Source organism: Mirounga leonina, unplaced genomic scaffold (genome assembly GCF_011800145.1).
Source record: "Mirounga leonina isolate KUSES-001 unplaced genomic scaffold, KU_Mleo_1.0 Mir_91, whole genome shotgun sequence".
Classification (NCBI taxonomy): Eukaryota; Metazoa; Chordata; class Mammalia; order Carnivora; family Phocidae; genus Mirounga; species Mirounga leonina.
Genome location: NW_023270839.1, coordinates 26,578,736 through 26,594,541, shown reverse-complemented (window position 1 = coordinate 26,594,541; position 15,806 = coordinate 26,578,736). Strand labels below are relative to the sequence as shown.

At 37.8% G+C, this 15,806-nt stretch overlaps 1 protein-coding gene across 2 annotated transcripts in view; it reads left to right on the top strand.

The window, feature by feature from the left end:
• The window catches only part of SPPL2A (signal peptide peptidase like 2A), a 51,153-nt gene that overhangs the window by 29,420 nt on the left and 5,927 nt on the right, over nucleotides 1-15,806 (top strand). The window contains exons 9-15 of one of the 2 annotated variants that reach the window (XM_034994713.1): nucleotides 684-765; nucleotides 1,307-1,381; nucleotides 5,793-5,849; nucleotides 6,045-6,098; nucleotides 6,527-6,629; nucleotides 8,698-8,775; nucleotides 10,273-10,433. In XM_034994713.1, the coding sequence (XP_034850604.1) occupies nucleotides 684-765; nucleotides 1,307-1,381; nucleotides 5,793-5,849; nucleotides 6,045-6,098; nucleotides 6,527-6,629; nucleotides 8,698-8,775; nucleotides 10,273-10,433 (610 nt within the window). The remainder of the gene's footprint in view (nucleotides 1-683; nucleotides 766-1,306; nucleotides 1,382-5,792; nucleotides 5,850-6,044; nucleotides 6,099-6,526; nucleotides 6,630-8,697; nucleotides 8,776-10,272; nucleotides 10,434-15,806) is intronic. The other variant, XM_034994714.1, reaches the window with a different exon arrangement.

Sequence of the window (15,806 nt, the reverse complement as noted above, 5' to 3'; positions counted from 1 at the left end):
GCCATAAAGGGTGAAGAAGATCTCTGTGAATTGATATGCAGTGATTTCTAGGATGTATTTTTAAGTGAAAAAAGATTATATAGAGTATGCTACCTTTTACGTAAGAAAGGAAATATAAGGAAATATACAGGTATCTGTCCATTTGCAGGAAGGATAACCAGAAAAAAATGTTTAACTTCTTAATGGTTAATTAATAAAATTATTAAAGGCCAAAACCACTTGTAGCCTAAAATTTGGAAGCAAAGTTTAATACAATTTTAGGCAGCTTCAGTTGATAATTATGCATATCAGTTCCTGGTAGATTATGTTACATAGCTCTCATTTCCTTTAGATTCCAACTATCTGGACATACGTTAACACCAATATCCTTTGTTATGAGCTACCTTTCGAAAAGAAACATGTATAAGTTCAAAGATTAAAGATAAGTATGTACTATATCCGATGTATGTTCTGAGGTAGCCTTTCAACTTTTCCTTAGTATAGTAGTGTTCATTATTCTACTAGGACAGCAAATTAATAAATATGGAGTATATGAGAGGTTTTTTGTCATTATACTTGCTGCTTAATAATCAAATAGTCAAATCATAACAATTGAAGATACTACATTAGTGATCAATTTCTTTTGAGAAGTCCCATCTAAGAATAACTACATAAACCAATAGAGTAACTTCTTTTGATTTTAGGTGGGCTTGGATTTTACAGGATATCTTGGGGATTGCTTTCTGTCTGAATTTAATTAAAACACTGAAGTTACCCAACTTTAAGGTAAAGTATACTGCTTTGCTAGCTAAAATAATTTTTTCTTTTTAAAACAACTTTATTTGAGTATAATTTATATGTAGCAAAATGCACCCATCTTAAGTTTATGGTTTATGAAGTTTTACAAATGAATAACTTTGTAGCCACCATCCCAATCAATTATAGATTTCTCATCTCTTCAAAAGCTCTGTCCTGCCCTTTAGCAGTCAGTCCTAATCACCAGCTGTAGCCAACCACTGATTTGCTAGCTAAAATATTTTTAATCATTTATATAATATGCCAAATTCATAAAATCCTTACAGACAAAATATCAACGAAGAACATTTCTTTGAGTTAGTGATTCCTTTTTTTTTTAAAGAATGGGATAAACAAGATAAAATTTCTAATGTGATTTGTAGAATAAAACTACAAATAGTGATAACCGTTAAATGCCTTTGAAAAAATAGTGTTCAAATGTAATTTAGTATATTTATTTGTACTTGCAAAACAGTATAATCTCTTAATTTACATGGAAGTTTGACCTTTAAATTTTTTCTTTTTTCAACAGTCATGTGTGATACTTCTAGGCCTTCTCCTCCTCTATGATGTGTTTTTTGTTTTCATAACACCATTCATCACAAAGGTATGATATTTTTGAAATCTGTGAGAAACATGCTAAAAGAAGAGAATCTTAAGCCTGCTCTTGGATAACTGATTTTGCAGATGTTTACCATTAAGTGGGTACTAATTCTCTTTTGAAAATTGTCATTGAAGTTAGCCTTTTAATAGAGGATTTTTTAAGCCTTTAAGTCATTCTGCTAAATGAAAAATGTCTCCTGGCTGATCATGAGAATATCTATAAATGTTCTTCCTATCCATTTTAAAGTAACTTTTCTTTTTTTTTTTTTTTAAGATTTTATTTATTTATTTGACAGAGAGAGAAAAAGCGAGAGAGAGAACACAAGCAGGTGGAGTGGGAGAGGGAGAAGCAGGCTCCTCACTGAGCAGGGAGCCCAATGTGGGGCTCGATCCCAGGACCCTGGGATCATGACCCGAGCAGAAGACAGACGCTTAACGACTGAGCCACCCAGGCACCCTAACTTTTCTTATTATAAAACAACAAATTTTTGCTGTAGACAATATAAACAGCAAAAAGAATGAAAATGCATCCTTGCTACTTTCATTTCTGTACCCCTAGTTTAAGACTAAGAAAGAGCTCCACACTGAAAGTCTGAAGACCTGAACTGTAGCCCTGTAACCTTCTTATCCTGGCAAGTCACTCAGCACTTTGTGCTTCCGGTTCCTAATCCATTGTGTGAGGGAGTATTGCTAGCATTCCAGCCTCCCTCTTCCATCAGTAGATTTCTTCTGGTTGGAACCGACAGAATGCAGTCTAAACTTTCTATACCACAAAGGTCCCTTCTCTCCAGCCTGTGTATAGAGGCCAAGGTGGAGCTGGCCTCAGAAGAAACTAGATCCAGGGGCACATACTCTTCCTTTCCACTTCTGTCCATTGTATTCGTTGTCCCAGACTGGCTTTTTCTATGAGGTTAGAGTCATAGCAGCTGACAGCTCCTCATTCACCTATCCCCACCCCCACCACTAGCTCTTCCATAAAATAGCGATGCTATTCCCAGAATAAGGGAGAGGTGTTGGGTGAGTTTGGTAGTCCTTCATTATTTACCGTTTTTCTACTTGTCCCTATTTCTGTCTCACGAGTATTTTATTGCTCAGTTCTCCTGCATTCCCCATTTTATGTTGTCTTATTTTGATTCAGTATTTGATGCTGTAATTACTGCATTTTTTCCCCATTAGTTCTTTATCTCTTCTTCAGCCCCTACCATGTGTGAAATCACTGTAAAACTGCACTTTTAATATTTGCTATAATGGCATAAACATGTGGCACAAAGATGTGCCCTATTGGGGAGCTAAAGTGCAAGTAGGTAGTTAATGTAGTTAACTGCCCCAAGTAACCAGTCCATTTTACTAGCATCTTTCTGTGCCTCAGTGATGAGCCATTTGAGTCATTGACTTCATTGAGCAAAAGTAACCTTTTTAAAGCATAAAATTAGTATTATGGATTATAACCAAAAAAAGTCCGTTAACATCTAAAACTAATGATGTAATGTATGGGGATTAACATAAGAATAAAAAAAAAAAGTCAGTTAATGAAAGCTTTCTATCTAAAGCCATCCCAGTTTGTGTCAATTTATTTGGTTCAAAAAAATATTTCCGTAAGTCCCTGCAAAGTGGTCTCATAGTGAAAGTAAAGTGTTCTCTGTACAAAACCATGCTCTTAAGTCAGCAGATGGTCATAGCATATGGCCCATATATTACACAGGGCACACAGATACGAACTGTAACTAAACCCTTTAACTTTTTTTCCATTCAGTTTTGTTTGTTTGTTGTTTTTTAGAGGGAGAGAGGTCGGGAGAGGGATAGAGGGAGAGGGAGAGCAAGAATCTTTTTTTTTTTTTTTTTTTAAGATTTCATGTATTTATTTGTCAGAAAGAGAGAGAGAGCACAAACAGGGGGGAGTGGCAGGCAGAGGGAGAGAGAGAAACAGGCTTCCCGCTGAGCAAGGAGCACGATGTGGGACTCGGTCCCAGGACCCTGGGATCATGACCTGAGCCGAAGGCAAATGCCTGACTGACTAAACCACCCAGGTGTCCCAGAGGGAGAGCAAGAATCTTAAGCAGGCTCCATGCCCAGCGCAAGCTTGAGATCATGACCTGAGCCAAAATCGAGTTAGATGGTTAACAGACTGAACTACCCAGGCGCCCCTCCATTCGGTTTTAACACTAGTATCACTTTATAAATGTTAACTGTGTCTGCCAGCAAACTATTTGCATTCCTTAAACATAAAAAGTTTCAGAATTTTAAAGATACAGGATAATAATAAAGATGTCTTTGAGGCCTCTTTCTTTATTCTCTGCCTAGAGAATTTTTCATCTTCTTTTTTCCATATTTGTTCCCTGTGACTAGGAATGTGATTTCTAGTAATCTGATCTGGTAGAAAAGATTAGAAGTGCTCTTTGGAGTTCACTAGTGTAGATTTATTTTAACACCTTCTCAGTCTGGTTTGTTTGTTTTTATTAAGGCTATAGACCTTACTTGAGAAAGTAACTCAAAATGAAAATCATTGGACATTTTTTTTTTAAAGATTTTATTCATTGGCTAGAGAGAGAGAGAGAGTGAGAGTACAAGCAGGGGGAGTGGCAGGCAGAGGAAGTAGGCTCCCCGCTGAGTAAGGAGCCCGATGCGGGACTCAATCCCAGGACCCTGGGATCTGACCTGAGCCGAAGGCAGACGCTTAACCCACTGAGCCACCCAGGCGTCCCTCATTGGACATTTTAAACGTGTCTTTCAACTCTGGTGTTAGCAGAGTTTTAATGAGTAAGCAGAGGAGGTGGCCACAGGAGTATAGGCAATAAGAACCTGTCTTCAGGGCCGTCGGGATGGTTCAGTCAGTTAAGCCTCCAACTCTTGCTTTCTGGCTTGGGTCATGATCTCAGGGTCGTGAGATCGAACCCGTGTTGGGCTCCACACTGGGCATGGAGCCTGCCTGGGATTCTCTCTCCCTCTCTCTCTGCTTCCCCGCCCCCGTCTCCCTCTCTCTACAAAAAAAACCCTGAAAAACCTGTCTTCATTTTTTTTCCATCCACCCTTGTAACTTGGTAGAGTATATTACAAATAGTAGTTACTCAGATGTCTTTGAATGTAGGAGAGGATGTCAGTGATGGCCTTCACTTAAGTGTTTTAAATAACAATTAGAAAACCAAAATGAACTCTGCCTGGAAATTAAATCACATTATGGGAGTTTGCTGTAAGGGATTGTATTTAATATTAGTCTATTTTCCTAAACTCCTGTGATTTAACCCTTCTGTAACCCAAAGTATAACATGAGGGAAAGAGTTCTATAGCTAGAGATTATCTCCTTCTTTCTACTCAGCTCAGATGTCATTGAAGTCCTCTTAAAAACACTAAAGTGATTTTTCCTATGCTCCCCACCCACATGGAAAATATTATAGTTACTTGATCAAATTCTCCTTAAATTCGGCATTTATTTATCTTCCCACTACCTGTTTGATGATATATTCGTCATAATGTAAAGCATAGATGGCTGCTCATGTAATCTTCATTTGCTACCTTAAAATGTTTCCCCTTCACAACAGACTTGGCTGTCAGGAAAGAAGTATTAAGGGGCTCCTCACACAGCCCACATAAAAAGACCTTAGCCAGACACAATGGATGAAATTCAGCTAAGGTTAATGTTTTGATTGGGACATAAAAAGCTGGCAGGGCTGAAACTGGACAGGAGACAGGCTACAGAAGCTTCTCAAGTTCTTTAGGGCTGGGTCTTTTCAAGTTTGGCTTCATTGTTATGGTGAGTAGCTAGGAGGTCAATTGTATTTTTATTCAAATAAAGTTACCAATATTTATTACAAATCTAAATACAAAAGATTTTAGTATTTGTGTCTCTATTCATTGTTACTGCTAAAAATGACTAAGGACACATAGTACATGACATAATGTAACTACAAGAACTTAAAATTTATCATCTATCAGACGAGATCGGGCGCGTTCAGGGTGGTATGGCCGTAGACAAAATTTATCATCTATCAAAAATGCCAGCTATATTGCACAAACAATGACTCATGGAACACTACATCAAAAACTAATGATGTAATGTGTGGTGACTAACATAACAATGAAAAAGTAAAAAAAAAATTATAAGCCATAAAAAAGAAAATGCTAGCTATAGTTGTCAGTATAGATCAGTGCCCAGAGCTTCACTTGAATAATGTGTGTATGGTTTATCTGCTAGTTTGTGATCATTGTTGAGCTCTAATGAATGGAGCAATATGCTTGATGAATTTTGTTTTAGATGGCCCCAACTTTTGCTGGACTTTTTAAGGAAAACTGTCTACAGCCCATTTTTTAACCAGTTTACTGTAGGCCATTACCCAGGGGGTCAAATCATTCTTAAATACTGGTAGATTGTTCTCTTTAAATGATTGGGCAATTTCTTTCATCTTCTTCTTCAATTTTAGAATGGCGAGAGTATCATGGTTGAACTTGCAGCTGGACCTTTTGGAAATAATGAAAAGGTAGGGATGGCAATTAACTAGAGATGGCTACCAGTATATATATGTGTGTCCAGTTAATAATTTTGCCTTCCTGTGTAATTCATTGGTCATGTAGTGCATGTTAAGGTATTGTAAAACTTTATTTCTCACAAAATATAGCCCTTTTCTTAGTTATTCTAAATTATTAAATACCTATTGACTTGGGTTTCATCCTAGAATGATGGAAACTTGGTGGAAGCCACTGCTCAACCCTCAGCTCCCCATGAGAAAGTAAGGATTGTATTTCAGATATGTTCATTGGACTTTAAATCATACCCTCTGAGACAAGACTCTTCTTTGGGGGAAAAAAATCCAGATTTAAAAAAAAATCTCTTTCAAGGCCTAAGTCCTATTTTTGGTAAAAAGGAAAGAAAAAATAAATAAATAAAGGTTAGATGTGGGGATACTGGATTAATACTGTTAACCCTGATGTGTGTTGGGTTTCATTTTTCCGAAACTGTGTATCTATTTCTTTCAAGCTCTCTGTGCATTCAGAGTATATGTGTGTGTAGTTTATGTTCTCTGATTTCAGTTTCTTCTGTCTATTTAAAAATGTTAAAACAATTACTCTAATATCAATCCTTCCCTCTCTAAGAGATACGGGTAAAGATTTCTAAGAGGTTTATTAGTGCCCTTTTTTTTTTTTTCCATAATTACAGTTACCAGTAGTCATCAGGGTACCAAAGCTGGCCTATTTCTCAGTAATGAGTGTGTGCCTCATGCCAGTTTCAATACTGGGTTTTGGAGACATTATTGTACCAGGTAAGCAATTGTTTTTAACAATTCAGTAAAAATATACTGATGGTTTAAAATTGCCAAATGTTTAGTATCTATTAAAAGTTAACTTATTCTGTGTTAAGTACTTGTGGCTATTGCTAGAGCTGCGATCAGTGACCAAAATAGAAAAAAAGCATTTCGAGGGGTAGAAGATAAAGCCCAAATGGTAACAACCAAAGTATATCTCCCATGGCTCAGAAGGTGTCTTAGAGGAAGCACCTAGGATCAGTTTGACCTACTGCCCCAAGAAAGTATATAACAAAACTCTTTAAAAGTTGAATTTAACAATACCAAATGTATTGCAGTTTCTATGACTTCTATTTTAAAATAATAGTTATGTGTTATGAAAAGTGGTCTAGGAATACCAGGGAAGGTCATGATCAAGAGAAGAAACAGAACACCAGCTTCTGGGGCATTATAATACAAAAAATATAGCATATGGTGTATCTTCTCTGCATTATTCTCACTGGGCCACCTATAGAATAAACTTAATCCCAGCCCAGGAATAATATAACTTAGAAGTAATAACTAGTCTTTCTTAATCAGCTGAGAGTTTGTCCTTCACTTTTCTTACAGTCTGTCTGTACTAACTGCCTGCAGAGGGGTAAAAAGTATAGGCTGTTCTGCAAAAGCCCTTTCATTTACATAGTAAGGCCAGGTAGAGACAGAGAAGCCAACAGCTCTGCCTTGTGAGTTGGCATGGCAAAGTCCAGTGTAGCAACTCTCTTAGTTCATTTTCTAGGAAAGATCACGAGTTAGGCCACAGAGCAAATCTAAGCAAATTTAAGAAGATCGAAATTACATACCAAGTATATTTTTTGACCACAATGGTATGAAACTAGAAATCAATAACAGGAGGAAAACTGGAAAATTCACAAGTACATAGAAATCAAACAAAATAGTTTTGAACAACGAGTACATCAAAGAAAAAATTAAAATAGAAATTTAAAAATACCTTGAGAAGAATGAAAAGAGAAACAACATCCCAAAACTTATGGGATGCAACAAAAGCAGTTCTAAGAGGGACGTTTATAGTGATAACCACATACATCGAGAAAATAGAAAAGCAGATAAGCACCCTAACTTTATGTATAGGGAACTGGAAAAAGAAAAACCAACTAAGCCCAAAGTTAGCAGAAAGAGGGAAATAATAGACTACAGCAGAAATAGAGAACAGGAAAACAGTAGAAAAGATGAATAAAACTAAGAGGTGGTTTTTTATTTTATTTTTAGATTTTTTTAAATGTATTTATTAGAGAGAGCGAGAGAGAGAACACGAGAGGGGGAAGAGCAGAGAGAGGGGGAGAAGCAGACTCCCTGCTGAGCAGGGAGCCCGACTCAGAGCTCGATCCTGGGACTCAGGGATCATGACCTGAGCCGAAGGCAGACGCTTAACCAACTGAGCCACCCAGGTGCCCAAGAGTTGGTTTTTTAAAAAGATAAAAATGACAAACCTTCGGGTGCCTGGGTGGCTCAGATGGTTAGGCCTCTGCCTTCGGCTCAGGTTATGACCCCAGGATCCTGGGATCGAGTCCCACATCCGACTCCCTGCTCAGCGGAGAGCCTGCTTCTCCCTCTCCCTCTGCACCTCCCCCTGCTCATGCTCTCTCTCTCTATCTCTCTGTCTCAAATGAATAAATAAATAAAAAAAACCTTAGAAATGACAAACCTGCAACTAGACTAACCAAGAAAAAAAGAGAGAACCCAAATCAATAAAATCATAAATGAAAGAGGAGACATTATAACCACAAAAATATAAAAAAAATTTCTCTGTGTCGTGGAATATTAAGCAGCCAATAAAAACTCATGCTTTTAAAGACTGTTTAAGGGTTTGGGAAAATGTTTAAAAATGGCATTAAGTTAAAAAATCATATAGAATTTTGTCCAGAATATGAGGTACCTTAATGTTCTCACGATGCAATAATGAATGTTAAATACAATATAGCATGTAGTGTTGCCATAATTAATAGTTGAATTGTATTGCTGTTACTGTTTTAAGAAAATAATGTGTTTGGTGGTGTTTTGTTTTGTTTTGTTTTGTTTTGTTTTTTAGGCCTGTTGGTTGCATACTGTAGAAGATTTGATGTTCAGACTGGTTCTTCTTCTATATACTATGTTTCCTCCACAATTGGTAAATTTTTGTTTTGTTTTTCTATTCTGTTGAATTGTATTGTCTATAGGAAAAGGTCGAGGTCTAAAAATACGGAGTCCTGGATTCTAATTCTTCATCATTAATTAATAAGACAAGTTTTCCCATCAAAAAGGAATAATACTTTACTATCTATATCATAAGTTTTTGAGGTTTAAAAAATTATATGTGAAAGAAAATCATTAGATTTTATGTCTTAAATGCTTATTAGAGCATCTGGCACACAAGTAGACAATAAATTGTATAATATTAGATTTTCTTAAAATACTATATGAATGACAATGTATTTATATAAATGAATTTATGGCACAATAACATCTCACCTGCGACAGCAGAAGTAGTTGTCATTTATCCCTCTATTTCTCTTACTGAGAACAGACAAGAACAGGAAGCAAGCCAAAAAATACTTAACTTCTAAACATATCAAACAGGTATCTCGAAGTCCATACACCAGAGTTCTTTATTCCTAGGTAAGTGGCCTGCTTCAGAGCCATTTAGATACTGTTCTGGCAAGGTTTTCAATTCCACAGTGGAGTTAAATGCAGTAAATTAAAAGCGTATGCTAGCAGTAGAGAAGACTATTACTAGGAATGGATACCCGACAGCAAGAACAGCTAAGTGAGTGAAAAGATGATGAAAAGAAAAAAAAACTATAAAGAAATAAGAAAAGCAGTTCGAGGCTATTGAAAATGGTATTGTCTGAGGGCATAACTGTATTAAAGTCCAGCACCAGTCAGTGTGGTAGAATACAAGAACACTCAATGCAAAGGCAGGTAAGAAGGCTCTCCGTCCACTGTGCTGTGTAACTTCGGGCAGTTCACGTAACTTCCCTAGTCCTCCATTGCCTCGTCCATAAAGTCAGGAGGTAAACTGACCTGTCTATAAAGGCTCTGCTAGCTCCAGTATTCTAAGATCCTGTGTTCATGGTGAGACGCTGAATCATTAAGGAAAGCTCAGATGATGTTTGGTATGCACTTGTTGAAGAAGTCCAGGAAGTATCTAATCAAAATGAGGAAGATTTTCCAAAGCAAGTTTTAGTACCTACAGGTACATATTTTAGTTATCTAAAATGTGCAACAACTCAACATCCTTAACAGTGACAGATAATGGAGACTTCTTTGAATTATTAGCTTTGTCGATGATTAATGATGAGGGTAATTATAATTGAAATACTAACCAGTTTTCAAACTTTCACAAGCAGTGAGGTATGTATGTCTCTCCTAATGGCTGTCTAGGAAAATAAAATCAGGAAAAATGTGGGCAACCCCCTCGGGTCCCCTCCCTCCTTGGGAGCTTTGTATTATCACTTTGCTATCGCTCAATAAACCTTGCTTTGCTGCCCACCCCAAAAAAATCAGGGAAAAAGTAATAGGACAAAAATGTCCTCAGAAATATTTGAAAACCACCACTTCAGTAAAGGAGTCAAAATCCACTTTGGTAGCATGTAGAGATGACTGATAGTCGGTGTTCTTCTTACAGCCTATGCGGTTGGCATGATACTCACATTTGTTGTTCTGGTGCTGATGAAGAAGGGGCAGCCTGCTCTCCTCTATTTAGTTCCTTGCACGCTTGTTACTGCCTCAATTGTTGCTTGGAGACGTAAGGAAATGAAAAAGTTCTGGAAAGGTAGCGGCTATCAGGTATGTGCTTCTATCTCAGTTACCGAGTTATGCCGTAATTTAGTGACTAACTTTGGCTGGGAACCGCCTTATATATATCAAAGCTTTTATGTGCCCCAAAGTTTCCTTGCATCTATTAGGATATTCCAGGTTTTTTGCACCATTACCACCTTACTGTCTACCTGCTGCTCAGTAGTTCTCATCCCTGCTACAGTTGGTTGCCAAAACCCTGGTGACTCAAGCTAAAACTACCAAGAATAGTGGGAGGGCAACAGGGAAAACCAAAACAGCATTTCAACATGAGTTTTCAAATCCACACAAAAGTAGACTTCGTGGAAAATAATACTATGTTAAGTACTGAGTTTTTGAGACTGATATTAGCTCTTTATAGTAAGAGTTCCTGAGGTTTTGCAGATATAAAATGTGTACTTTCTTCAGCACTTAAATGGGTCTACCTAAATTAAATAGGGTACCCATTTCAGATTTAAATGGATTAAGAATGACTTCCCTGGAACAGAGAAAATCATGATATCAGAATCTATTATGTTTGAGTTTTTTCTTCATTGAAGTTAAACCCCTTTCTTCTTTTCCTAAATGTTCTTGGTATTCCAGTAAAGCTTGTTTCCATTGAAATTAAAGAGGGTTAGGAAACTCTGGCCGATTAAAGGTCAGGGCCGTGGCACCGACCCCCAAAGCAGTTAGCTCTGCTTTGCCCTATTACAACAAACTCCCCTCCTCCATCTGCCCTCATACATGCGTGTTAGTGGTCACGTGAACAAAAATAGAAGTACTTTGGGTGGATGCCTGCAATTCTGCTAGTAGATAAACAGTTCAAAGTTCATATCCACCTTGTGGTTGGTCTGTAGCATCATCTTTATTTAACAAGAGATGATTAACTTATTAAGTTAGACTACTATATTTGGAAGAAGCACTGGTCTAGAATTATTTTGGGTAAATCTTATAATTCCTTTGAAATTTGGTTAAGATGATAATACCTGCCTTGTCTACTTCACAATGCCATTGTCTCAACTTATATTTATGCACAAAGAATTATGGCCACAAGGCCCTTAACTAAACTAGTAAGATAGCTTGTAACTTTTACATGAAGAGGACACCCACGTAGAGATTTTTATTTTTATAGATTTGTCCTACAACATATACTGTTAGCCTTTGAAAGTCACAACCCAAAAAGTGCTCTTCATAATCATTTTCTTAAAACAGTTTCATATTTCTTCATTTAGTAAATGTTAATTGAGCAGCTCTATGAGCCAGGTGCTATTTTAGGTGCTGTTGATAAAAGATGAATAAGTTAGTAACAGGCCTACTCTCATGGCCTCTTGAAAGTTAGAGTCTAGTAGAGAATGCAGATAGTCACTAACAAAGTGTGATAACTGTATTTCTTAGTCATGGTAGGGTGCCATGAAAGCTAGCAGTCGGACACCCAGTGCTTGTCGTTTTGTGACAGTCAAAGGTGATTTAGGGAAGGCTTTTTTTTTTTTTTTTTTTAACGATTTTTATTTATTTGAGAGAGAGAGAATAAGTGGGGGAGGGACAGAGGGAGAAGCAGAGGGAGACTCCGCACTGAGCAGGGAGCCCCATGTGGGGCTTGATCCCAGGGGGGAGCCCTGGGATCATGACCTGAGCTGAAGGCAGACACTGAACCGACTGAGCCACCCAGGCAGCCCTTAGGGAAGGCTTCTTAAAGAATGTTAAATTTATGTTGAAACTTTAAGACTGAGCCATGTGTTCCATATGGAGGGAACTATGTCTTGAAAGGCTCAGAGGGAAGAGAGCATGGCACATTCTAGGAACTGAATGAAGTTTAGGATGACTATAATATTGAGTAACAGCAGGAAATGAAAAATGGAGAAGGAAGCAAGGGTAAGAGCCTATAGGGTCTTGGAAGCTAAAGACCATTGAAGAGGTCTTTGAACTCTATCTTGAGAGCATTGGAGACCATTTAAGGGTTTTAAGGAATCTGCAAAATGGACTGAAGAAGGGAGCAAAACTTAAAGCACCTATTACAATGAGAAGCAATAGTAGCCAGAATTAATAAGGTAGTGAGATCAAAAGAGGACAAAGTCAAGAGAAATTTAGAGGCATAATTAATGGAACATGGTAATAGTGTCAGTATAGGGAGAGAAGGAAGTGGAGTCCAGGATTTCTGCCTTAGGTAACTGGGTGGGTAGGAAGTGATACCATTCACAAGTTTAAAGAAGAAGAAGATGAATTCGATGAAGTACGTGTAGGACCAACAGGAAGAGAGAAATAAGCAGTTGAATAAATGTCTCCTTATGTCCAGAAAACAGACCTAGCTAGAGAAAGAAATTTGGAAGCATCATTAGCATACTCGATGAGTAAGAACATAGAGGGAGAAGAGAAAACTCAGGACAGAACTGTGAGCAAGAGGTTTTTACAATTAGATGCACTTATCTGATTCACCAATTATGAGGTAAATTAGGACAGGGAAGATGAGCAACATAGGGAAATTTTGTTTGGGGTCAGTATTAAATCGTTTTTCAGGTTAGCAGGACTGTCAGTGAGAGTACACATACTGTCTTACAGGATTAAGTATGTTTCTTGGTATTTTCATCACCAGCATTTTTACTTATAAAATTTTCCTTCCCCTTTAATACAGCTTATAAAGCATTTTATTTATTTTTTATTTTTTTTTTTTTTTTTGAGTAGGCCCATGACCAGCACAGAGCCCAATGTGGGGCTTGAACTCAGGACTCTGAGATCAAGACCTGAGCGAAGATCAAGAGTCAGAGGCTTAACCAACTGACCCTCCCAGGCACCCCAGCAATGTGTGCTTATTGAGGCGCCTGGGTAGCTCAGTTGGTTAGGCTTCGGACTGTTGATTTCTGTGCAGGTTGTGATCTCGGGGTCATGAGATCCAGCCCCCCTGTTGGGCTCCGTGCTGGGCGCAGAGCCTGCTTGAGATTTTTTCCTCTCCCTTTGCCCCTCTCCCACTGCATGCACATTCTCAAAGGAAAAAAAAAAAAAGGGCACCTGGGTGGCTCAGTCGTTAAGCATCTGCCTTCAGCTCAGGTCATGATCCCAGGGTCCTGGGATCGAGCCCCGCATCGGGCTCCCTGCTCTGCGGGAGGCCTGCTTCTCCCTCTCCCACTCCCCCTGCTTGTGTTCCCTCTGTCTCTGTGTCTGTCTAATAAATAAATAAAATCTTTAAAAAAAGGAAAAAAAAAAGCGTTTACTACAGAAGATTTTGAAAATGTAGAAAAATAGAAGAAAATTAAGTCCACCTATAATTCCACCATCTAGAGGTAGCCACTCTTAGGATTTAATCACTTAAATCCCCTTCTGGGCCTTCCTAGGTAAATGATACCATACTCTATCTAAAGAGTTCTCTCTTTTGCTTTCTCACTGCATGTTTTGTGTTATTTCATTTTTAAATTTCTTGTAAAAAGTCATTTTAATGCCTGTGCAATATTCTCATACACATGTGCTGTATTTTACCATTTCCTTTGACCCAGTAATTTCTCTTCAGGGGATTGTCCAGAAAGTGATTAAAAATTTGGGCAAAATTGATGTGAAAAGATGTTCATTAAAGTACTTCTGATTATCTTTGATTTATTTTAATGTCTCATAGGTTAACATTTTTAGTGGCAGTTAATGAACTAAAACTTTTACATATGCCCTAACCCTGTTTTTACTTTATTTTCCTTTTTGTGTTTTAATTACAAAGTAATGCATATTTACATTCTTTAAACAATACAAAAGTGCCTAAAGTAAACACAGAAAGTCCTTTGCAAACTATTCCACATGTCCCCACCTCCCTTTAGGGGCAACTACTTTTTTTTTTTTTAAGATTTTATTTATTTATTTGACAGAGAGAGACAGTGAGAGCAGGAACACAAGCAAGGGGAGTGGGAGAGGGAGAGGGAGAGGCAGGCCTTCCGCAGAGCAGGAAGCCTGATGCGGGGCTCGGTTCCAGGACCCTGGGATCATGACCTGAGCCGAAGGCAGACGCTTAACCAACTGAGCCACCCAGGCACCCCAAAGGGCAACTACTTTGAACAGTTTGTGTGGAGATCTTTTTATGCCAATTCACACTATAAAAATATTTAAAGATGTTGTAGACGTAAATGTAGTAACATTGTGTTTCTTTGGAAATATCCAAAGCTCATTTTCTCTCTCGTTTATTATAGTACCTTTCCTCCTTTCTCTCTATGATGTTTATTGAGGAGAAAGAGGATGATATAACTAAGGAAGGAATTCAACTAAGGGATGCATTTATATTCCCTATGAACAAATGCTGCCCTGGACCATCCAAGTTTCGTTCTTAAAAATCATCATCTTGAGGGGCGCCTGAGTGGCTCAGTCAGTTGAGCATCGGACTCCTGGTTTCTGCTCATGTCATGATCTTACGTTGTGAGATTGAGCCCCGCATCGGGCTCCACACTTAGCACGGATTCTGCTTCAGATTCAGATTCTCTCTCTCTCTCTCTCCCTCCCGCTCCCCCTCCCCCTCTACCCCTCCTCCTGCACTCTACCTATAAAGGGGAGGATCATTGCAGCTGGGCACAAAGCAGTGGTAAATAGCCCCAGCAGGGCAGACTCCAGGGCCTTAACAACATGACATAGAAGCTAAATAAGGCAATTGATGGTAGGAAAATCTATTTTAAAATATCTGAAAAGTTAAGACAACTTTGGTTATACACTTCTCACTTTTGTAGTGTGGTCTCATAGTTTTATTAGGTAAAGACATTCAGAATATAAAATAGCACATAATAATAAAAAGTGTGGAGTCTGGTGCCAGACTGCCTAAGTTTGATCTCTGGTTTTGTTAATTATTAGCCACATGACCTTAGGCAAGTTACTTAGCTTCTTGGTGCCTCAGTTTCCTTCAGTGTAAAAAGGAATAATAATCATCCTACTTCAGAGGGTTGTTGTAAAATATGCAAATTGCCTAAAATAGTGCCTGGCACATCATAAACACTGCATTTGCTATTATTATTTATAGGAATCGGGGTTTTTTGTTTTGGTTTCTTGGCTTGGTTGTTATTTTTCAGTTCATTAACTAGATTTCCATTTTCCCAGTTTGAATGTTAAAACTTCAGGTCTTTATTAAATCTGGTTCTTTTAACTTACTTGCAAAAAGATTTGATAGCAACACAAGCCTCAGAGGAAAAAAAAATGCAGCCATTTTCCCACTGTGCACTAGATTTTAAAATATGAAGAATAGACACATGCTGAAATTTTAGTCAAGCTAGTTGCAGAATATTATAAACTGTTGCCAGGAGAGATTTTTTTTTTTTTTTTTTTTTAGAAAACTAACATTTTTGAAAGTTATAGAATGTAATGCCTTCACAGAATTACTGTCCTGTTACTGTGAAAAAGGAAATCTCATTGCTTTTGTGCAACCTTTAAAGT